Source organism: Cydia pomonella, chromosome 21 (assembly GCF_033807575.1).
Source record: "Cydia pomonella isolate Wapato2018A chromosome 21, ilCydPomo1, whole genome shotgun sequence".
In the NCBI taxonomy this organism is placed as follows: domain Eukaryota; kingdom Metazoa; phylum Arthropoda; class Insecta; order Lepidoptera; family Tortricidae; genus Cydia; species Cydia pomonella.
The window spans coordinates 8,938,666-8,964,107 of record NC_084723.1 but is presented as its reverse complement, the minus strand read 5'-3'; the positions used below and the strand labels follow the sequence as shown (position 1 = coordinate 8,964,107).

Here is a 25,442-nt window from a genome sequence, read left to right as displayed (position 1 = left end):
CATTTTAGGGTAGCAGCAAGGGTTCTGACAGCTGCCCTCAGTGGCTCAATAAAAAAAAATCACGACCTTACTACCTGTACACTGAATCTAGCCTGCTGTATAAAATTATGTAGGTCGCGATTTTGCAACGGTTATACCAGGTTGAGGCTAAAATGTTAACCACCTCCGATCACTGTATAATAAATAATAATAATAAATAAATAAATATTATAGGACATTATTACACAAATTGACTAAGTCCCACAGTAAGCTCAATAAGACTTGTGTTGAGGGTACTTAGACAACGATATATATAATATATAAATATTTATTTATAAATACTTAAATACATAGAAAACACCCATGACTCAGGAACAAATATCCATGCTCATCACACGAATACATGCCCTTACCAGGATTTGAACCCGGGACCATCAGCTTCATAGGCAGGGTCACTACCCACTAGGCCAAACCGGTCGTCAAAAATAATACTTTATCACAAATAATTTTTCATTTCTCATGCTCTGAAATTGGGTGGTTGTTGTTCTAAAACTGTGCAGAAAATGAAACGATTCTGCTCCAGAGTACTGTTACTTTCTAAGTACGTTTTTTATTTTTTTGGTTTTAAATGGATTGGTTGTTGAATTTCCAATTTGATAATAAACTCCTCATTCCATAAATAACGATGTTATTACCTAAATTTTTTAATCAAGAAATACTGAAGTTTATACCGTATGTATTTTACTTTCCTCGTATTCGAAATGAAAAGTATAGTGCTTAACTCGGGTGAAAGGCAACATTTCAGTCTCGGACTATTGGCGCTCTCACTACATCGACAGGAATGGGTGCCTTTAATCCCTTGGTTGACAATCTACTACTAATGTTTTAAAATAATTAGCGGCGAATTTCTTTAAATACTTACGAAGTTAAACTGCGCCGATATCGCACCATTATATTATAACCCCTGAACTCTTTTAAATATTTACTTTTTTGGAGGTCAAAATATTGGACCGCCCAGAAGTTATCATACTTGACAAGTCAAAATGATAAGTCGGTACAGTGTTGAAATATATTTCTGTTTTTTTTTTTTTATATTTAGTTTGCTAACTTTTCCCTTGTGGTTAAACTTATATTTTGTGTTAAGTAATTAACAGTCACTTAAAAGTCATAAAACTTAGGTTATCTTTTATGATTTATGCATCACCATTTATTATCATCATAATTTATAAAGGAAATAAAATCAAACAAAATCATTCATTGTGAAAGAAATAGATATATATTTAACTACTGAAGTAGAAATAATAATGTACAATTATCATTTATGTTTATGTACAAAAATATTTTACAATATTTCTTTAGCTGTATTCCAACTCTCAGGGCATATATCATCCTCAAATATAAAAAGGATCGAAAAAAATTGCCTTAGAAAGAGTTTTTTAAACATAATAAATCGAATAAACTAAAATATTTGGTAATAACGAATCTACACAACGTAAATACATTAAATTAATACAATCCTTAATATGGTGCTATTTAATCTAACTTAACTACATATTTACAGAATAATTTACATAATCACTCGACTATTGTCAGATAAAAAAGTCCTTACATTTCAATTTGAATTCACATCAGACGTCTATTTATTTAATTATTTTTCTTCAGTCAAATATTATGACATTATTTTTCCAAGACAAGATTTTAGATACTCGTATCTTACATAATTGATAAAGAAATTAAATACGAATATGAAATCACTTGTGAGCTATTGCCCTAAAAAGTACCATTCGATTTGATCAAATACTGTAGCACTATCTGTACTGGTTTTAGTTATTTTTTATATTCTTCATTTTACTCGTCAGACCCACATTGTTATCATGTTATTGCGGACCAGTTTGCGTACTAGGCGATGGCGATCCCCCTGACACGGGGCTCTGAACCATCCCTAGGTGGGGCGGCATGCCCATCGGGGGCAAAGGTCGGCCCCCCATCAGGGGATGTGGGTGGAAGTACTGCTGCAGCGGGTGGGGATACAAGTGGTGGGGGTGACGAGAGAACTGCGCCATTTTTAGTTTCTCGATCTCTGCTTCTTGCACTCGCTTCGCTTTCGCTCGGCGATTTTGAAACCAGATTTTTACCTGTAAAAAAGGGGTTTTCGTTAATACTTGTGCAATTGTCTTTCGTGTTGTTTAAACAGTTTATTTAAAGGAATAACTAACGTTGAGAACATTATCATGGTATCTGTCGTAGCCTCTACGAACTACTTCGACGGTACCAAATTATGATGCAATCGGACGGTTTAAAACGGCGTCGACAACTTTTGAAAAATGTCTTCAGATGTGTAGATTGTCATACACTGTTTTTCAATGAGTTGGCAAAGATGATACCTACCTAAAGATTTCTACATTTTACTTAAGTTTAAGATAACTCTGAGCTGGAAGAAAACTTAACGCGCCCAGCGATGCTAAGGTACTGTTTTTCGACGAATTTGCTCTCCAACGCTGGAAGCTGTTACGTTTGTCCGTGGCATGCGTATGCGCAAGTTGAATTTTTATGCAGTTTTTCGATGAGTAATTGAGTAAGCGATGTTTTCGAAATGATATTTACCTGGGTTTCAGATAATCCTAAGCTGGACGAGAATTCGGCGCGCTCAGCAATGCTAAGGTACTGTTTCTCGACGAACTTGCTCTCGAGCGCTCTAAGCTGCTGCGCTGTGAAGGGTGTCCGAGGCTTGCGGTTCGGCTTGTGCTTGCGCAGGTTGCATTTCAGCTTTGGAGGGCCGCCGTTGGCGTCTGCAACAAGAGAGAAAATTGTTATACAATGCAATACTGTATCACACTGAGAAACGCTTTCCACAGAACAATCGATAGGGAGAAATGGAGAGTTGCTAGCTATATTTTTCTTATTATAAGAACACTTGGAAATCGGATACACCACCTTCAGTCTGGGACCGACTTAGAGGAATATATTATTTAACTGTCTTTTAATTCTGTTTGATAAATAAATGATAACTTTAAGTTATGGACAAAGTAAATAATTTAATTTTAACTTAAATGGTATTAAAGAGAAGTTAAAATAGTGCCAATTAATGTTTACCATCCAAATTCTAAAAATTTAAATCCACTTTATTATTTATAATTAGAATTAAGACATGTTTACAAAGAAATACAATTGATATATAAAATAATTATAAGAATTAATAATAAAAACTATAAGTAAACAAAAACTAAAATATGACTAAATTAAATCTAAAATAGAACTTAAATAAATCCAAAAATGGCCCTTGAATTAAATGTAGTAACTAATGGGACAACGCCAATAATCACTTGAAATCAATGTTATTAAATATTCTTTATTAAAATAGGTAATACCTACACTTAAACCTAGAAGCGCTAATAACCAATCTTCTCTAGATAACCTTGATAATGACGATGACGCAAATAATTATTTTATTGCATAATTATTTAATATCATTTTAATTATGTAGTATAGGTTTAAGTGAAACTAACAGTTTCAAGCATGTAAATGTGTTGAAATTATTGAGCTTACATGCGACTTAGTCAATTTGTGTAATAATGTCCTATAATTTTTATTTATTGCCCTACAAATGTAATGCAATGATTCAAAAAGATTCATATTGATCTATCACGATTTTTAAAATTACCAAATGCCTAATAATGTCATTTCTTCGGGTCAATAATCAGTATATTGAAACCGGCATCATTATTATCACTATTATTACAGTTATAACTTTTCAATTCGCCATTGTGATGAAATTGGGAAATCAATCATTGACATCAATTACAGCACATTGAAGTGGCCAATGGATGCTGTCAAAATGGCAAACTGTCAAAGATTGAATCACGCGCACATTTAAATTAAAATGTACATATTACAACGACCTTATAGCATGAATATAAGGCAGATAATTGCTTGACAAGAACGTTGGTAGGTCGGCTAAAAATATAACTTATAAGAGACTTACTAACTACTAAGAGAGAATTGAGAATTTTAAGTAGAGAATTGCTTGATAGTCAGGTAATTGGGCAATTTGAATGATTCGCGCATCTCAATCCGTCGAAAGGCACTAAGTTTATGAATAAACATCCTGTACAATCATTGACATATTGAATTTATATGTAAATAATGATCCGAGTTTCATTACAAACGTGTTGTTCATCACGCTGTAGTGTGATAGGATACAAAAAATACAATAATTATGATATATGGGTCTAATTGTCAACAGGATAAATATAACTTTTTCAAGTTTATTGCTTGCAGACCGAATTACTGAACAATTTTTCTAATATAATATTCAATACAAAGATGATTAGTTCTTCACAACTTCAGGTTGTGGTCTAAAAAACGTTATAAAATTATTATATCTCATATCATTTACGAAAATAAAACTTCTATGAGTTCATCTCTGAAGTTGTAAGAAACAAAAGAGTAACGAATCTCTAGCCCGTTCCACTTAAAAACTATAAAAGCACCACGCTACATAATATCGAATTGTAAATATTTTTAATAAAAATAAAAGAAAAGCACTTAGGTAAATGTCGCATCTGTCTACCGCAGAGCAGATGCTACATTACTCCGATATATTATAGTTAAAACAATTCACTCCTGACCAGAGTTACCCGCGGAATGTTCACCCGTCTCAATAAATCCAGCAGAACTGATATCGCAGAAGGCCAAACTGATTATATCTTGCAAAATATGCGGATTTGTAAGCATATTGAAGACTTTATTGCCTTATTTGGTTAGAAAAGTTAAATAACGCCCACGTGAGATGTAGGTAACTAGAACACGTTTACGATTTAGAAGTTTTAGTTAAACATATTATGCATCTTGCTGGGTTTCCTCCAGTGAATTTGAATGAAAGAATTTCTTAAAATTCCGAACTATGAAAATGACTGTTTTGCAAGTTAGTCACAAGCACAGTTTGTCCCGTTGGTTTTCCTTCTTGCTGATATAAGCAAGATGGATTAGCCAAGAATTTATTTTGTTGTTTATTAGAGTTCGCATTTGACGCGTCAAATTTTGCGTGGTATTCTTATTGTTTTGTATAATTTATTGTTGAATTATATAGGGCGTAAACCTCCAATCGGAGCCAATCATGTGGCTGAGTGCAATCGATTCAAATTACGGTTTTATGTACCAAACTTATCGTTTTCAATCAAAATGTCACTTATTGCCGATTGTCAATAAGACTCTTTTTTCATACAGATTTCTTTAGAAATGAACCTTGTCAACTATCGACATTAAGGTACCTTTAGTCTGAAAGATTATGGCAGCAAATTGAATGGCTTCAATAACCAACCCAATGCAATTTTGCGGGAGATTGAAAAAACATGCGAAAGAGTTAAGTTACTTGGAGGTCTGATTGAAAACAAATTGTTTTTAATAACAATACTCCTTAACCTGTATGCCAGTTAGTCAAAGAGGCGAGCAGAAATCACAAATTTGTTCTGAAAACTATTGCAAGCAAGTTCTGTGATCTCAAGGTACATTGTCGCTTCATTCTATTCATTAACGTTCTTTAATCCTTTGTTTTGTCCCCCTTTATTATGCCTTTTGTGTGTGTTTTGACCTGATTGTTCTTTTTTTCCATTTGATCGATCAGTGTAGTCTTCCAACTGTCCAACTTATCTTATTACGTTTTTGTTTTTTAATATAATAATATACGTTTTTGGTGAGCAAAAGCTAACTTTGATAATGAATTGATTTCAATGTCATATAAATTACCTAAACACACATACATACATATGATCACGCCTATTTCTTTGAGGGGTAGACAGAGACCACGGATTTCCACTTGCTACGATCCTGACATACCTTCATTCACTTTCATAACATTCCTCATACACGCTCGTCGGTTTAGGGTGCTCTTGACCTTTCCTCAGGATTCCCCCGATTTGATCAGAGAAAGTCCGCCGAGGTCTACCCTTACTAAGTTACCTAAAATATGCTTAGTAACTCAAATTCCAAAGTGTCTCTGACTCTAAAGAAATTGGTAATTTTAAATTCGTCACAAAATCAACATAAACCACAAACAAGGCAAATGAAAGTAGTAAATTACATTTAAATTAGTAAATAATGATGTCTCTGTAATTTTGTAATGAATTAATAAATTGAATTCCAAACCTGTTAGTAAAAGTATGCCGTTAAGAAATCAAAGTAATCACTAAACGATATTTTAAAACCAAAAGTACTTAAAATAATGTTATGAATATTATGTCAATTAAAATGATTAAATTATAAACGCAGTTAATTAACAATTTACTTCAATTGTCTGCCAATGAAACTTTTATTAAACTCTGATCAGATTAACACGTGTCAAGAAAGTAGGTATTGTTAACTACACATTTACAGTAATTGTTTAAAATTTTAGTTGCCCTAAAGGAGGATAAGATAAAGAAAATTATATTTAGAATGGAAATGTACTAAATACGGCCAAAAAACTTGAACTAAGAAATAATTATATTAATAATCAATGAAGGAAAGTTATTCAAAAATACTAAGATTATTTCAATAAGTCACAAAATCATGAATAAGATTCATAATTCGACGAATTATACTAAAACGAAGTGAAAACAGACGTTAACTTACATGTGACTGAGACGTGTTGAACTTTTTATTGAAAATAGTTATTTGTTTTACAATGGGGCAAAGTTGTTGTTTAACCGCTCGTGCCAAAATTGATACCCGAGCAAGCAATAGATTCCAAAATTGAACCACGATAGTAGCGAGTGGTTCAAAACGTGGATTCATGAGCGTTGCGAGAGTTTCAAAGCGTCGAGGGTTAAACAAATTTTGCCTCCGAGTGAAACACAATATTTTTCACTATATCAACCCGTTGAAAAATTGTAGTATAACTGTTAGATAGATATCAAACAAAATCAATTCAAATCAAATCCAAATGAACGTCATTAAATATTCAGCATCCAAAATCATCATTTAAAAGTCAATTCTACCAGGCAACATAAGGAAACAACTCGAAATTTGCACCAATGCAACTTTCTCATCAGTTTTTGAACAATCAAGATAGCCTTTACCAGTTGGTGTGATGAAAATATAATACCAATTGTGATAATGATGATGTTAAAGCTACTTAAAAGCGTTTGAAATATATCCGCGGCGCTTGTTGTGCCAACGTATTAATCCCAGTGTCAAACGGTATACACCCGCTTAATAGCTAATGGGAGAAAAAATAAAAGGTAAATTATGTGACAGGCAAAAAAAACGGTATTAATGTCGTGTTTAGCGGACGTCAAAGAGAGCGCGAGACGGAAATAGGGCAAGCGCCGCCGCAAACGCGCGTTTGAGATATGCGTTTTTTAAGACGCTTTTAATGGTTGACAAGATGTAAAAAAGGATATTTAGATAAAGGAACTTTGGATATTAAATTGCTACTTTACTTAAGCTGTTTAAACAAACTTTAAGAGTATATGTAGATGTTTTATAATTCATAATGCATTTTTTTTCTTCCGTAATTACTACTTTTGTAATTTTTCAGGAAGGCTTTTGTAGTTTTAGGACTTGGTCATCTTACTTAATTTTCTTCCAGACCCTTCCTTGAAATATATTTCACAATCTATTCTAAACTTTTTTTTATTAAAAACTGTTCCATATTCAACAACAAAACAACTGCATCTGGGCTTCAGGAGATTATGATAATACTTGGATGTCAGCTAATAATTTGCAGTAAATAGCAATTTGTTTGTCAACGATTTTTGAAATTAGCATCAATCGCGAGTGTGCGCGCTTCCTTTTCGTCTGCTGTTAAATTATCCCATTTAAAAATACATAAATGGGACTGTCTGCTTTCGTTCCGATGTTAATTGTCTAGAGATATCGGCTACAGATGTGCCGTTGAGTTACGCGTGTTGTGAGCGAGGAGAGAAATATGAGATCTTTTGTATCCCTTCATTATTATGACTTGATCGCGTACTTTTTGGGGCTTAAGTGATCAACTAATGAGATTGGTTAGTATGATCTTTGGGTATTTATTCTTGTTTAAGTATTTGTGTAACTGTATTTTACTAGAGATAAATGAGATTTGTTTGAACTACAGGTGTAACAATAAAATAGTTAAAACTATTATGCGTAGGTTAAGACCTGTTCCGAATGTAGGTTCATTCTAAACAGTGCTAAGTGCATACACTAAAGTAATAATCTTGCATCATTAAAAAAAATAACTATGTCCAAATTCTACGTAAGAGCTCTTTCTACTTTGCCTAGTAAAATTGCACTTAAATGTTACAAGTTCTATTCGCAATGCAATCAACAGAAGAACTCAAATCAAGGAAAAGATAAGAATATTTAAAACGAAAGATTATAACTTAATTCTAACAATAGGCCCCTTCTACCTACTTCAGACAATGTATTATTGATTAATAACATGTTAAAACCTCAAAACAATTACGCATCTGGTTAACCCATTTATAATCCCTGAATCACTTTCAATTTTCAAAAATAATCCATATTCTCAAAGACAGTTGATATATTAATGAGGCAGCTTGCTTTTTGTGGACGGTACCCCATTAATCGTGCGAGGCGTGGTATGTCATTCATTCCAATATTTTAAATGCTCGCTGTACGGGCGACGTTTTTGCTGTCCGTACAACCGGGGAACATTCCGGGAGGTTCGGAATTTTTAACAATTATTTTGAGTTGGTATGGTAATCTATTGTGGCTTATGCAGAAATGCAAGTACGATACATTCTAGGTCGATTTACAAACAATTTGACGTATACATGTAAGTAATAAAGTTTATTACTTTACCTATATAACAAATCGTTGACAGCAGCAGTATTTATGTTTATATTAAACTCGTCTTTGACATCTTTAACTAAGGTACATTTTTCTTCTTGACTTTATTGATTCTAATTTTAATAATAAGCACTTATTTTTTTTAATCGTTCTTAATTTTTATCAACATCATCAAAAATAGTTCAAAAATGTAAACGCATTTCTTTCCAAAATCAGGATGCCAGATATGTTCATAAATTTTACAGCGCACGGTAGTTAATCGACTTTTGATCTTCTAACCACTTTAAAAACCAAAACAAAATATCAGAAATTCCTCGTCGCCATAAATAAAGTTGCACAAAGCGTTTTTCAGCTATTTAGTGTGCGCCTACGCATTTATCTAACGATCAAAGTTATTGTATGTATTAGCTTTAAGCGAGCGTTTGATTCAAATAACCAAGTAATAAGACCTAAAGATATAAGACAACTCTTCATAATCAGAGACCACAATTTTAACTGGTTCGTAGATTATTACATCGTATACCAAGCCAGTAGGATCCATTCATCAGGAGATCTGACATTCATCTGTTTTAGCTGTACATTAGAAGGACTTAAGGCACGTGGATTTCAGACTAACATATGCTCCTTTTGTGCACATTGGAGGCCATAGGATGAGCGACAAAAGTACAGGAAGCGTGAATAGGCGTAGATTTCCTGCTTTTCAGAATGATTAGATCTGATTAGGTTCTTTGATAGTTCCTTTATCTAGAATCAAGTTTTTTTTCTTCTATTATGCATGTGAATTTGTTGTCAAGTTGATTTACGCAGCTGATCATTAGTAACATAATGCATGATTCCAGATTCTGCCAAAAAAGAACAATAATAACCTTTCTCTGGTGTTAATTAATATTGACGATCTTAAAGTCTTTATCTAAATTACAAACAATATTGTTAACACAATCCTCTGCATAAAAAGGGTTCAAAAATTTCAATCACCATAAAATTTTAAGAAGTACTCAAATTCCATTATAAGAATTTACTTGTTAAATTCTGGAATCGTTTTTCATCTTAACTAACACGAGTTAATATTTAACTGTAACTATAAACGCAGATTCTATGGCTCCAGAATCTATTTCGAGCAGCGACTAAGTTGTTTATTTCCAGCTAGGGAACAAATGACATGTTTAATGGAATATTAGTACTTTGACTTTTAGCTGTATTAATAGTCGACAGATAAAACGGAAGCTCCTAGCTATGTATAAATATAGGTTTTAAGTGTTTTATGTCAACAAAAGATTATACATCTTATTATCTTACATATTAATTTTTATCAGTGTATACATATTAACAGTGGTCTAAAAAAGGTAATGTGACTTTATACAAAATAAAATATGTGCGTGTGTATTGTGGATATTTTTTTTAAATTTAATGGCAGGAAAGAAGTCTGGATCCTGGGATTAGTTGTCAAGCGGACCCCAGGCTCCCATGAGCCGTGGCAAAATGTCGGGACAACGCGAGGAAGAAGAAGGAGGAGAATGGCAGGAAAGAAGTAGAAGAAGAAAGTCAAATTATTTTCTAGACTCTCATAAATATTTGACATTATTAACTGAAATGTTCTTATACGTATTATGATTAATGTATAAATAAATAAATACTATAGGACATTCTTACACAGATTAACTAAGTGCCACAGTAAGCTCAAGAAGGCTTGTGTTATGGGTACTCAGACAACGATATATGTAATATACAAATACTTAAATACATAGAAAACACCCATGACCCAGGAACACATATCTGTGCTTATCACACAAATAAATGCCCTTACCGGGATTCGAACCCAGGACCATCGGCTTCAGGCAAGCTCGAAACCCACTAAATATATGACTGACGTGTATGACTGATTGTTTATTATCAATATTTATCAGATAAACACAGAAATGCTGCATAAAAGGAAAGATAATATTACATAAAAAATGCTCTAATTTTTTAAATCAATAGGCAATAGGCGTTTTTGCGCTAACTAGAGCGAAAACAAACCCAGTTTTTTTTTGGATTCACAATCCTACATTTGCATGATAATTGTGTATCCATGCTATGTTAGCAAGATATTTACAGCCAATAAATCAAAATAAACCTAACAATGTAACCAACTTCGAACCTTTTCGTCAAACGCATATTTGACATTCGTTGCACTTGCAACCAATCGCTTCTGCGGACAATATTTCATTAACGATTGTCGTTTTTGCTGACGCTCGTCTTGTTCTCCGCTCAAGCAGTAATTGATTGGGAATGCTTCTATAATTAGGAACGTGACTTGCTGACGGTACTTCGGGTATGCAATGTGTGTGACTTACTGACGGTACTTCGGGTATGCTGTGTGTGTGTTGGCAGACAATTACGGTTCTAAGATGTTCCTTAATGAATGATCGACTAAATGATTGTTTCCGGACTAGGACATAATTTTACATTCAACCAATAATATTACATGTGTATGTTACAGGTATTTTTTAAATGTAATAATGGCATAATATTAAATAGAAACATAAGGGTATTGTGTGCTTATCCTTTACTACAATATAGGTAGTGTCATATTCCGTATGTCGTAGGTAATATTTATGTACTTAATTTACCTATAGTAGTATAGTACTTTATAGCCAAAAAAAGCAGAATTTAGTTTCTAAATAAATGAAGGCTATTTGTTATACTCGTACCTAGGTTATGTTTTATGTCAAAAAGGTCAATTACGTCAAATTACTTTAAACAAACTACGTGGCAATCTTATTTGTAAGTAATATTTTACAAAGTTCAATTTAGGACTGATAAAATTGTTATCGTCATAAAATATGATTAGTGGGAATGAAAATTAATAACACCACCATAACAACTTAATTATCATAACGACCAATTAATAAAGGAATAAAAACGGTTATTGAATTTAATAAATACGTGTTTTACGAGTTAATTAATAAAGCGTTGTGCACAATTATTGCCTTGGTGACATAATTAAGTCTTTATTGACAGCTTAGTAATTTACAAATGTGTTATAATTTTTTTTAACAGTTGAGAAATAACGGCCGCATATAATTAGGTTAAACGTTAGTGTAGGCGTTATTTAACATTCTAAATTCACAGCATTTTAAATTCACAAATCATTTTGAAATGTTACCTAATAAATTCTAGACGAAATCGCAGTAAATTACTCAGTGCTGAACTTAATTGAGTATTTAAGGTAGAAATGGTAAATAGGGTCGGTAATACGCCACTTAGCGGCCCGCTTGAAGCTACGTACGCTTGTAACGCCCACGCGCTCGTGTGTGCGCAGCCTTAGGAGTCTTTAGACATTATTAGCGAGTATATTTTATTTGTACTAATTATAATTAATGATAATGTAATCATTGCACTTTGTTTAATTATGTTATGGCTTGCGAAAATTTAACGATATTAGTAATTATTTAAAAATAGCATTATCTAGAATATACGCTGTACTTTAACTAAAACATAATTAATTAGTTAGCGTTAAAAAGTTTCAAGAACCTACAATCATTAACCATGAAAGATAAATAAGTACTTGCTCTCAAAGCTCATTGAACGAGTGATTTGTCATTGCGAAATGGTTAATAATGACTAAATGTCAAAATGTTGAATAAGTTGTATGATTTTTAACCTTTTAACCTGTTTTGACTTGCAATTTATTTAACTTTGAGTAAAATTGTTGAATAAATTACAAGTCATAATATATGTAACTAGATATTTTACCAATGCTCTTTGTTATTTATTTAACACCTAAGTAACCTTCTATACTTTTGCATATCACTGAAATACTGTGTAACGGTTTGCTTTATAGGGAAAATTACAATATTTTTACAAGAAATGCCATAATAATACGAATTATTCGAAACATACACACTCAAGTTACTTAAAATATGTAACGACTTTTCAGCGGAATTCATTAATACAGCTCATTCACATTGATAATGTCACATAATACTCTCAAACATTTATTTTGCCGCCTCTACCGTAGCCATCTCTCGATATTAATAAATGAACATGTTAGGGCCTAGCAGACAGCCCAGCGGGACGCCGGCCCACCTCGTCGAGACACAGAGCACAGTCGAACCGTCGGCCCGTGCTTAGGTGCTGTGTTATTTATTACCGGAGATGAATGAATTAGTTAGCCTATGGTACGTCTTACATTGCTACATTTTAAGATAACTTAAGATTTTAAGGTATCGTAAGTTTTGCTAAAATCCACAACGTCACCTATAGAAAAAAACTTTCAAAATAAGTAAGGAAGCAAAAGGGATCTAACTATTATTAAGATTTTAACAAGAGGTTTCCTTCTTCAGTCCCAATGTTCCCTTACACCCCACATACAAATGCATAATTTGCTTGAAGTTCTCTATTAACAAATATTCAGCCTTAAAACCAATTTCGAAACCGTCTAAAACACTGTTGTTCCCGTTTGATTTATCTACATCGGCACCACAAAGCTATTTTGCAAATTTATTGTTCCCGATTTCTTAATATTTAAATGTTCCATAGTTCCAAGAAGGCTAAATGTCATAATTTATGTCCAAACAATGCGTTTACCAAAAGATATGAAGTTGATTAGAATCTCAATTGACATAAGGCATTTCGATTTTGTGGCGACTAATGTCGTGAGCGGTTATATGACAAATTATCTAATTCGCTTCGCTTGATTATTTTAATTAGCTCAGGTGGATATAAATAACACAGGTCGATATTAAAATGCATTATCTGTAATTTATTGTAATAATTCGGGGTTATCGCTAATCGCTCCTAATTTTGTACAAAAGGTTTACTTTAAGCTGGAAGACTTGAGTTGTAAAGTTTTATGGCAAATCATAAAACTAAATAAGCTCACGTTTTCGTAAAAGAGTTAATTCGGATTAATAATGCCCTAAAGCTACAATTATTTTAAAACATTTACATAATACGTAAAAATTACTCGCTTATATTAGTTTAAAATTATACATTTTATACTTTGCCGTATCACTCGATCTTCAACATTAAAACAGTAGCAAGCTTTCGTTTAATGGCCGCTAACCCGGCTCATAAAGATGCCACTTTATCGCAGCAGATGACTCGATAATATTAAAATTCGTAAAAACTCGATTCCGAGACGACGACTAATTTGATAAAATAAGTACTAACGGCTCCACATTTTTGAGATGGAATCGGCAAATTAAAGTTACTGCTTCGTTTTTAGGAATTCTCTTAATTTAGGAAATTAAGTTAAAAATATATATATTTTATGTAGCTACGTACATGATTTGATGTAACTGTACTAACATTATAGTTCTTGTACAATTTGGAAAATATCTAAAATATTCTAATTTTTTTTTTTTTGTTATTGTTACGCTTAATATTTCCTCTTAATTTATTTCTATACTGTAATTGCTCTAAATGATTTTTTCATTCAGTTAGGTACTTATTAAACTAATAATACTTATCGCCTGTTTTTTCCTTAACCGCAATTGTGTTAATCATCTAATAATAGCCATTAGTAACGCTGCTGACAACCCTATGCCGCTAATTGATTAATTCAATTCTAAAGTCGTTACGTACGACGGTTGTAATTTTAAAATGATTCGATTATTATAGCCCAGTACCGGTTTTATCATACACGACTTTGTTGTGACCTACGATTTTTAGGTATTTGTAAAATTATGTTTAAAGGAAGTCAGACATATTGAACAAATATTATTTTGATAGTGACGTAAATTATTTGGAAAGAAAATAATGGAACACATCTCTAAATAATACAAATAATGATATTTACCTAAATGTATATCAGAAGACGGTATATAATCGGAGATCGGTTATAACATCAAAAATCTTAAATGCATAAATAAAATATGTACAAGGTATTAATGAAGCATAAGGCTACGCATTGAACAACTAATTTGTTTATTTTTTTGGACAGTGCTGTCTGCCACTGTAGTCACGTTGTCTATTTTACAAACAGGCCTGGAGTACCGCTAGGCTCAGTTCTCGGACCTGTAGTTTACAGGTGTGTGTTTATTGGGTATTCGATTTTCAAAAGCTACCGATCGTGTTTTGGTCTGTGCAAATTGACCAATTAAGGGAGCTTGTTTTCGTGAAAGAATGCGACGTTTGCCGAAAAGGAGCGGGGTTTGTTGCGCGTTTAATGGCCGATTCTAATTGGTCAATGGCTTGGGGTCACATTTGAAGTTCGTATATTTTAGACGACTTTTGTGCCCTTGTAAAATTAATCAATTACCTAAGTCACTTACTTTAGAGGTACAATAGATTTTTTTACTATAGTGCTACTACGATACTTAACTATAACGACCCTACGCATTTGCTTTATATTCTTATTTTTACTTAGGTATTATTGAATAGCAAGTAGAAATCCAACACTATCATCTTTGCTTTTACTCGTCTTATTGTTTCTTTTTAATGGAATGGGTATTGGTATTGAACCGGCTGTAAGTTTCAAACAATATTACAAGCTCTATTTAGCTAATCCTTTGACAATATATTAACTTGAACCGTAACCGCAGTTTAAGTTTAACTGCCTCTTAAACGTTAATGCTTAGTTCTGTGTCGACCCGTTTAACTATAGCGTACAGTTCTGCGAACTACTAAAAATATATTCAGTGTTTTCAGACCACTTTTATCTTATTCAACAAACAAAGAACAATGACACGTATTGTTTACTAAACAGGGTTGATTTTGCAAATGTGTTGCAGTGTTTTACTAATTTGCTAAAGCAGGAAGCACGGCTGGTGTGATGGGAACACAGTGCCGTATAATCTTCGTCTCTGATGTTATCTGAAGATTTATTAGTTCTGTCAACGTTCGAGAGGTGGCGCTAGCTGGTAAGACCACGCTACTGGACTTATCTTGTTTGCAGCACGAACGGACGAAAATAAATCATATACAGTTGGTATCAAGATTGATATTTGAATGATAATCTCCAAGACCTCCCATAATGCGGTTTTGTTTGTAGTTTCAGTAAGACAAACACGAAGATATGCTGCATTCAAAATCGATGACGTTAACTGAAAGGTTCAATTCCTGAGCCATCTGCCCTAAAAAGCTTGACCATACAAGGAAAATAATTCAAAAATTGAATAATTGAACAATTTATTCGCGATCGAGTTCAGTCGACTCACACGCATAGGAATCGATTAGCCGCTTCGTTACACCGCCAGGCGGAGCCACGCGTCGATAAAATACTTGTTAAACTATGGCAAAATGAATTAAAACACATGGCCAGCCAATTAGGAGAGGCAATCGTGCGAGTATCGGGCGAAAAAAGACCTTTGAATACCATACAAAGGAAAATATAACTTAAATTAAGCGTAGTAAAGTAGGTATTTGCGTTTTTGCCATCTTAATAATAGGGAGCTCCGGTTACAGCGCGCTAACGACTCGACTTGGCTGATAAGCCTTTTCAGTTATTCTGATAGACAAATATGGACGTATTTATCTTTAAATTTGCATTACTTATGGATCGCGTTAGAATGCATTATGCTATCCAATTGTTATAACATACTATAGCTACAAATTGTGAATATTAAAATGGACTACAGCACTTTAAAATAATCAATAAACTTTCCATTCTTATTGAATGTGCTTAACAAGTGTTTGACATATATGAGCAAACAAGGTATCGATCGTTAAGACTTGTTAATTGTTTTAAGTGCTCGCTGTTGTTTTGTATGCTCTGTAGATGTTTTCATATCAGCTCTTTATACATATTATATTATTTGATTAAGTACGTTTTCAAAGCTTCACGTTTTACCATTTGTTATAGGTCTTCAAGCATATTTCCTATGAGTTGATTGGTTAATAAAAACATCGATTGGTTATGCGGCAATTTCCTATTGTTTTTTAATAACGTCGTAAAATCGAAATTTCAATTATCATGTAAGTTAAACGACCATTATTGAGCTCAGGTCGTATAGGCTCGATAAGAATCGTAAAGCGATATCTTTCCTAATCAACATAGTGCAATATATCCGCATATGATCCCATAGGATCAATAAGTGTGAAATTAAATTGTTTATTGTTATTGAAGTGCACGCTAAGGCTAATTATGTATTCCTGTAGGTGATAAATATCATATAAATACAATAATATTTACCTGTAAAATACTTAGTTTTATACAAACCATCAAACAAGGGTGAAAACGATCGTTACTTACACGTAATATGTTTAAAAAAACTTATACTACTCGAATGACAGCGGCTAAAGCATCGGTTGCTAATGCAATTAAATGTTAAGGCTATTTAAGGTCGCAGTTGCCTTCGAAAACTTATTTCTTTAGTTCTGAGAAAAGCATATGCTAGCAAATAAGTAAAATGTAAAAATAAAAATTCAAGTGATAAAATGTGTGCAATTAATATGTTTGAAAGGGTAACAAAAGTGATTACCTATTTTTAATGATGTTTTATCAGATCTGACTCGTAAATAGATTATAAAAGGATTTTTTTTTAATGAAAATGAATGTATACTTCAAAATGAATTAATACTCGTTTAAATAATGGAAGAGGAAAACATCACGGTCAATAAATGTATTGATCATCATAATAATTTATAGATCTAACAACTCAATAGCTAAGTAATTATTTTGTTAATCAATCCATGTTCACGCAATGTGACTTTATGTTTAGTAATTCAACAATCGTAATAGACCATTATGTCGGATCGTAAACAAATAGGAAAGTACGGATAATGGTCGTATTAACGCACCTATACCTTAACCACCTCTAAAATCGAACAGTCGTAACTGCAAGGTATTACTCATTGTAATTTCAACTCTATTGCAACTGAGCTCAGTTTAAAATTGAATTAAGCTTTAGTCAATTGTTAAGGTCTATCGTGTCCATATCAAGAAAGGAATAGTGACGTAACTGCAGAACTACTACATTGCAGTTTGTGCTCTACTATCGTTGTATTAAGTTTTAAATGCATTTGCTTGGTTTTGACTGGCTTGAATGGCTAAGGATATACAATAGTAGCATTGTGAAGGCTGTGGTTTGGTTTCGCAGGGTGTTTGCGATACGTGATTGAAATGAGATTAACTGTTAACCTATCGTCCTTTGTAAGCAGAGCATTACGAAATGGCAAGGAATTCAGTCTGCGTTCAATTCATACAGAAATCTTAATAATTACTATTAAAAGTAAGACAGAAGTTAATGATGACAGATGACCGACTGAAAATATGTGTGATAAGTAAATTTTAGAAAAGTAGGAAGTTGTAGAAAAAGATGAGATCAATAGTAGGTACGCCCACAATCAGAAACATACCTTGCGTGGGTATGTAGAAGTATTATATTATAATAAAGCGTAGCATGTATGTAGAAATGCTAATTTTGAATAAATATAATGAGATATAATAGCTTTGATAACCTCAGAATAATTTGCAAAACGAATGAGTGGAGAATTGAAAAGGTAATGTAGCGAGCAACTGCGTAATCAGCAAATATCGACAATGGCTATTTGGCACGAATGATTTTTATAGCGATATCAATGCTTTCTAGGAATTGTGTAGCAATTACGCTCTTGTACCTACTCCCTTTCACTTGATTATTTCTACTTTAAAATAATTAAAGTCAGGCCAAGACAAGTTTGCAACGATTTTGATAGCACACGCAAAGCAAGTGTTTGAGGGAGGCCACACTGGTTCGTTGCGTTGCGTTTGCGTCGCGTCGTCGCAACACATCAAGGTGGCATGTCATAAAAAATATATGTAAAACGACACAGCGTTGACGCTGGGACGACGCTTGCGATGAATCAACGCGTCACAACGCATCGCGACGCACCAGTGTGGCCTTACGCTTATTTAGACGTCATAATTTCATAGAAGTTTGGCTTTTCTTGGTCTGACTCTATGTATATACCTACGTATTTCTCAAATTTTTGAGAAGTTATGTTTGGTTTTAGAGTTTAGATTAGATTTAAGTTTAAGTTTTTGTAGGTAACAGTGCATAGTCAGATTTAATTGTCAGTTAAAGTTTTTATTGGCTTAAATTGCAAAATGTTTTTATAAATAATAAAAATATTTTTGGGTTATCATAATAATAATATAAGACTTTATTGTGTTTATGAAAACAAAAAACCTCGTTTGAATAAAATAGAAGGCGAGCAAGATTAAGAAAGATTAATTAAGATTTTGGTAACTTTGAAATATTACAAAATTTCTTTGCTATTTTCTGCAGAATCACGTTCTTAAGACATTTCAAGAGAGAGAGAGAGAGAGAGAGAGAGAATAACAATTAGTGTTGCAATTTAATAACCTGGAGGAAAGTATTAGCCACTTTTGAAGAAATATCTTTATTAAAATTTTGCAGAAACTCGCAATAAAAAAAAATAGTAAAAAGAGAACGCTAAAACATCTGAAAATTGGACTAATGAATTCCAACTTCAACAATTTTTCGACAGTCCGTTGGCAAAGTCCCATAAGCACAAATAGCGAATAACGATTAGTGTAGTAATTGAATAACCATGTACTGGCAGCTAATCGGGTACCGTGCGGCCTAATGGCGGCTCCGCACGCAAATGCGCCACGCTACTGTTGACAATCTAGGCATTATGCTAATTTACTTTTTACATTTTATTACTTACTGCAGTTCACCTAGCTTAATTTTGATATCATTTAGTGGAATTAATTTTATATATTTAATACACACATTTTTATACAAAGTGACTCTTTTTAATGTGTGTTATTTAGCGTTAAGACACACACAGAGGTGCTGCCTACCGGTGTTAGTACCAAGTGATCAAGTGTCTTTTTAGTTGTCAAAATATTCAGTTTGCAAAACAAATATGTAGTTGTATTCCTAATTGTATCGTGTGTAGTTACAGATGATGGAAGAGAGATGGACGGATAATATGAGATCAACATACTCCCTTAGTATATTATTCAATTAAATTAAGTTGTGACCTTAAAATTGTCTGGTACAGATCGCTCTTTAGCGATAAGACCGCCTGTTGTCACCTCTATCTTCATGTATTATGTATGTCTTTCTGAAAATGTTACTTTGAGGTTGTGCAATAAAGAGGATTTGTATTGTGTTAAAGGGTATTTCTAAAAATATCGTCATAAGGGAACGTAGCACTTTTTATTATTTCAAATCTCAATACCTGTTCTTTGTTTCTGATTTGATAATGAAATGAATGTCATTTCCGGGAAAATATATTACTAAATACTTTACTTGACTATAATTTAATAAACGTGACATTCAGTATTAATTTATCAAACATTGCAAGTGACTAATCATCAGTCCAATAAAAGGAAGACTTAAAAGCTAAATTACATTAACATAAATCACGTAAATAGCTTAGTTATTAAGTAGGTCTGTCTTGAATTTGCTATTATTCAAATTTGTTTAACCTCAACAATGGCAACCACGTTTAAATCTTATTTCTAAATTCCTGTTACTTTTTAAACGTATCTAGATATAGGTATCCTATTCGATTATTCAAATAAACTTTGGCATAAAATGTTTGCCTAATCTCATACCTTCCACATATTCTGAGCGTGATTTGTAATAGCGATGTCGCTTTCTTATGTGATCTACTATTTGAGTTACCTAGACATCAAACTCCAGACATTTTTATTTATAATCGGATACAAAGATTTTAATATTTATCCAAAACATTTCTCCTCGTCTCACCAACTTTCCCGTTTTCGGCCAATTATGCGCCGGCGGCCATGTTGGGCCGCCATCTTGAATGGGATATTGTTTTCGCGACCCGTTGTTTATGCACGGCTCAAGTCGGCTTCGGCAATCGGCAACCAGTTTGTAAGGATTCTCGCGGATTTGTTTGGGTTTGTCTAACTTTCAGGCATTTGATGCTTTCAAATCCGATATATTCAAATGATTGTCATGTTATGTCAAATGTTTTCTTACCTACATTCGTGATTTGATGTCTTCAAATCCGAATGATGTTTTATTATATAGTAGGTAATAGCATTCATAAATTCATATTGATTAAATCGTGTAATCTTCGCTCATTTATTTACGCTTTTTAACGGGACTTTATCACGTGCACTTACTTTTATTATTTACCCTGATGACGCTTTGAACGTGACACTAAGTTTTTATGAATTTGTTACACAATGCAGTTGCTAATTGATTCTATAATGCTATCAATTAAATAAATCAATGTTAATTTATTAAGTGGTGTTGTTTCTTGCATGTCTTGACAGGTATAGGGGACGAACATTTTATTGATAGTTATTCGATGCCGTTATATTACAATTTATTGTTCTTGTCTCAGCTTCAAAATATTATTTTTTTATATTTGCATCCTAATTTTTCTCATCCATATTTTTTGAAAACAATTTTATCCAAAAATCTTAATGACTTTTATATAATTATATCGTTTAATAGGTACACGCAGTATTAATTTGCGTATCGATTAGTACGTGATAACACTAACAATTGTAATTAGATATAATAATCGTAATTAATATAACAAATAAATAGGCACGTACCTACCTAATCTAACCGAAGTAATATGTACACCTTATTAAAACAATATAATTAACAGATCATTCAACTAATTACAATTATTGTTCTCATACAAGCGGTTATTAATTATAGTAGGTATTATGATGGAACGAGTACAAATGAACTTGGATCAGTTTTTATAATTAATTAATAGCGTAAAGGCCCCACTAGGCTCCCAAAACAAGGTAAAATAAAATATTAATATTGATTAGCTGAGTGTACGAATAGTACAAATATGTAAGGTTTTGTTTGCGGTTAAGTAAACGTGAGTAATGTTATTGTAATTGCTAAATTACGGTAAAATGTATAATAAACAAAATTGGAAAGGCCAAAGGTTGAGGAAATAACACTTGTAATACCAGCTTTTTGGCCCATAATTTAATTAAATAGGTAATTGAAAACGTATAATTAATCTTATTAAACAAGGCTTATGGACAAAATAACTAACAATGCATCAGCAACCTAAAATTAGAATAATAATTTAATGTAATCAAAAGTAAACAAACTAAAACCTAATGATCACAGCAAAATAATCCCGGAAACAAGATTCGCAACGTATTCCAAAAGACATAATTCAAATAGGAACCATTAAAACAAACACCGATACAAGAAACTCGACAGATGATTGATGACCTGCGCAGAGGCGGCGCGCAGTAAATTAATGATCACTGACAGATGCAAAAACCAACAGAACAATTAAGAGAAACTCGAGAAACCGAAAGCTAATTAGAAATGAAATCGTGATTTTGGCAAGACGACTCCAATTGTTGTCGTTTGGATATATCAGATAAGAAAAAACTTAGCAGAAATATATTTAAAGTTGGTTCTAAGTTTACAGGACGGATATCGCGGGTTCAAATAAAACGTTTTCAAAATAAGGTTATTGCAAAACATCAACTTAACAAAGATGTAAATGGAAAACAGGTACTACATATTGAGAAGAAATAATATGTATGGCGTTTAGCTGTTCAAAAACAGGAATAATGGTTTAGACAACAGTTTTCATTACGTTTTATCACTTATAAAGCTTCATTACAACACTGAAATAATTTTTAATTTGTGTGACTATATGTCTAAGCTTCAGAATTATAAGGATCGTGAATTCCGCACGAATCAATTGCTATGATTATAATAATTATTGTCTTTAAACGGATTATATCGCGCATAATGAATTTGTGATCATTTAAGAAAATTACTGCTAAATAACTATTAATAACTACAAACTGTGCGATTATATTTTCGCACTAGCTTATGTTCATAAGCCTTCGTACTTATGATTTCTTAGCACTGTAGTTTTCACTTAGAAAATGTGAGCTGAAAACACCAAATAATTAACGACCTAAAAATTTAATCTAATAGATTTGTAATTAAGTACTGACCTGTTAGGTGTCCAACGTTGAAGTGTGGAGGAAATAGAGGTCCAAAGGAAGGCACGACGGAGGGCGCGCCGGGCCAGCCGCCTAGCCCGTGGTACGCCGCTGCCGCCGCCGCCAGCGCGCTGAACGGGGTCGGCCGCACCGGCCCTAACCTCTCCTCCTTCGACCGCTCCTCGTCCTCGCTCTGACCGTTCCGCAAATTCAAATCTTCGACGTCAACTATCGAACCATCATCGTATTCGTCATCCGAAGAAGTCACCGTCGCTGAGGCGTTCAAGTTCAAAGGAGGCGTTTGCGAAGAAGGCCGCGGAGACAATGACTTTCCACCCGGCAGCTCGGGCTGAGCCGACGGCGATTGTCTTAAAGGAGATTCCGGAATACTCCTATGATGCCTCAGAACTTCAGCAGTCTCTTCGTTAGCTTTCGTGTCGGCGAGTATAGAAGCCACGCTGAAGCTTATCCTCGAAGGCTTCGGCGGCTCTGTAGCCTCCGCTGGGCTTCTGGGGTACCTCGAAACACTCTCTATCGCCATATTCACTTCTTTTTCTTCGTAGCTTTGTTTCTTTAACATTGAACGTTCAGTTCCATTTAGCACAGTTCACTGGGGGATCGTGTCGTGTACGCATGCGGGCGCTCGGAGGTGGACTGGCGGCCGGAGCGGCGGAGGCCCTCGAGGCGGGCCGGGCAGAGCTCCGCCCCCCGTGGAGTCGTCCCGCTCAGCCAATCGACCGTTCGGCCGAGAATTGATCCGCGCGCGGGCCGCAGGGGGAGCGATTTAGCACGCTCTTATCTCGTTAGTCTCCTTTGTGATACTCGATTTTTTGTAGGAATCAAAACATAATTACCTTTTGTAGGGGTTCGCGCGTTTTGATCGCGCACTTTATGTCCGCCACTAAAGGTATAAAGTATAAAAATATAATGAGGAGTCGTGAATGCCGCTTGTTAAATCCTATTGAGCGGTGCTGGAGCCCTTTATGAGATTAGTGCCGCGAGAGCTGAATTTTGACGCAGCGCACGGATCCGTTTCAAATTAGGCTGGTGATTTACTGTGTACCGCTGACAATATTTGCGATATGATTTATTTGTTTGAATCCTTTCGATAATTAGGAGCTTTTTGTGATTTTATTTTATTAGTGTTTTGACTGCGCTAAAATTGTTACTTATGCATTTTTGCGAAATTTAATCGACAGGGTCAAAATAAGTCTGGAGTCACTTAAACTGTTTTTTTGTTTATGAATTAATTTATTGTTTTACAGTATTGATTTTGATTCGCTAAGTAATAGGCTAATGGCACCGGGTATCGGATACTTCATTCAGGGCACTACTTTCGGAGGATTTAACAACTAGAGTCGCATTTAAGAGCTTACCCCTCTGTCAAAAACCTCGGCCAATGGCCACATGTATTGTATGGACTGACGTTTATCTGACATGGCTATTTGTACCCGCAAAAACCGGCAGACTGTTTTGTACAGAAAATTACAGACTAGGCGTCTCCTGCCGTTGTTAAATCCTCTAAGGTGCTACTGGTGGATTTCATTATTAATTTGTTGTTGCAAAATAAATTCATACCCTTAGTTTCTTAAATTAGGAATTAAAATAAAATGGGTAAATTAAAATGAATCGATACGAAGTCATGTTTTGGGATAAGCGAAATGGTTACCTTATTTTTATACAAACAAAAACCTAATCAAAATGTACCTACTTCAGTAAAAGCTCAGTAACCAAAAATCTCCCCATAAAAAGCTCCATAAATAACGGCATCCATTTGACAGTTAAATGACCATAAATATCCAATAAAGTGTAAATATCGTTTAGTTAAATAAACATTTCCTATCACTTCACAGGCGGCTGCCGTCCAAGAATAACATAAGGGGAAAGATGTACCGACACCACCCAACTACAAAACGTCACAAACAATACTCAAACTACCCTCACTTACGACTTTTTTCTTTTAAAACCATAATCGCCCTTACAGCAAGCGTGAAGACTTGGGGTGATATCTATTACTCTCTCCTATCTCTTTTACACCTGCGATATCTCACATCTTCCTTATTCTTTCGAGAATAGTTGGTTTGGTACTAAATAGGTCTTTAGTATTCCGAAGGGAAGATAGTTAATTACGTGGGGTGCGAAGAAAAATGAGCGATAGTGGAACTCTATTAGCGAAACGTCTCATCGTGTACCTTATTTCTAAAGATATAAAGCTTATTGTTGAGTGCTTAATGGGATATTTAGTATTGAATATGGGGATTGACTGGAGGTTTATTGTATTAAATGAATGAGGAAGCCGTGGAATTAATGTGGTATTTATTAACATTCGTAACCGTTGCTGCCAAAATTATTCTTTCGTGGTTATCTAGTTCATTTTTGTGCTAACTCAGGTATTCATGTAAGAAGAATATTTTTACTTTATTTCTTACGTACGTATATTTAATTTAAGCAATTAGGTAATTAACATACCTACCTGTCTACTTTGTTTGCAAAACTAATTGAAGTATTAGAGATCATTACATATTTATGAAGATATTTCGCTGAAACATACTCATGCATATGTACGAATATAATTGAGATGTATCACTAAGAAGTTATACACCGTGTTTTTTTTTACTCCGTTAATGTCAATTGCGCATTGCTGTGAGTTAAAATTAAGTTTCCTACTTTCTCAAAGACACTTGGTATCTATTCTAATTAACTCAATTAATACACTTGCTTTAGGGCCTGTTTACATATGTATTGGGGTTTAGCACCTATAATAGCTTTTCAATGCAAAAGAATCGCTTGTCAATAAACAAGACCTCTCTTATTTTCTTTTCCAGCAGGTATC

The 25,442-nt window shown here is 33.7% G+C and overlaps 1 protein-coding gene across 1 annotated transcript; it reads right to left on the bottom strand.

Moving 5' to 3' along the window:
* Nucleotides 1-1,232: 1,232 nt before the first annotated feature.
* On the bottom strand, nt 1,233-25,148 carry LOC133529837 (muscle segmentation homeobox-like). The gene is made up of 3 exons (XM_061867647.1): nt 22,622-25,148; nt 2,584-2,768; nt 1,233-2,114 (listed from the first exon to the last, which is right to left on the bottom strand). Exons 1-3 carry the CDS (start codon nt 23,187-23,189, stop codon nt 1,857-1,859), a joined length of 1,011 nt encoding a protein of 336 aa, XP_061723631.1. The 5' UTR covers nt 23,190-25,148; the 3' UTR covers nt 1,233-1,856.
* Between the last annotated feature and the right edge of the window lie 294 nt (nt 25,149-25,442).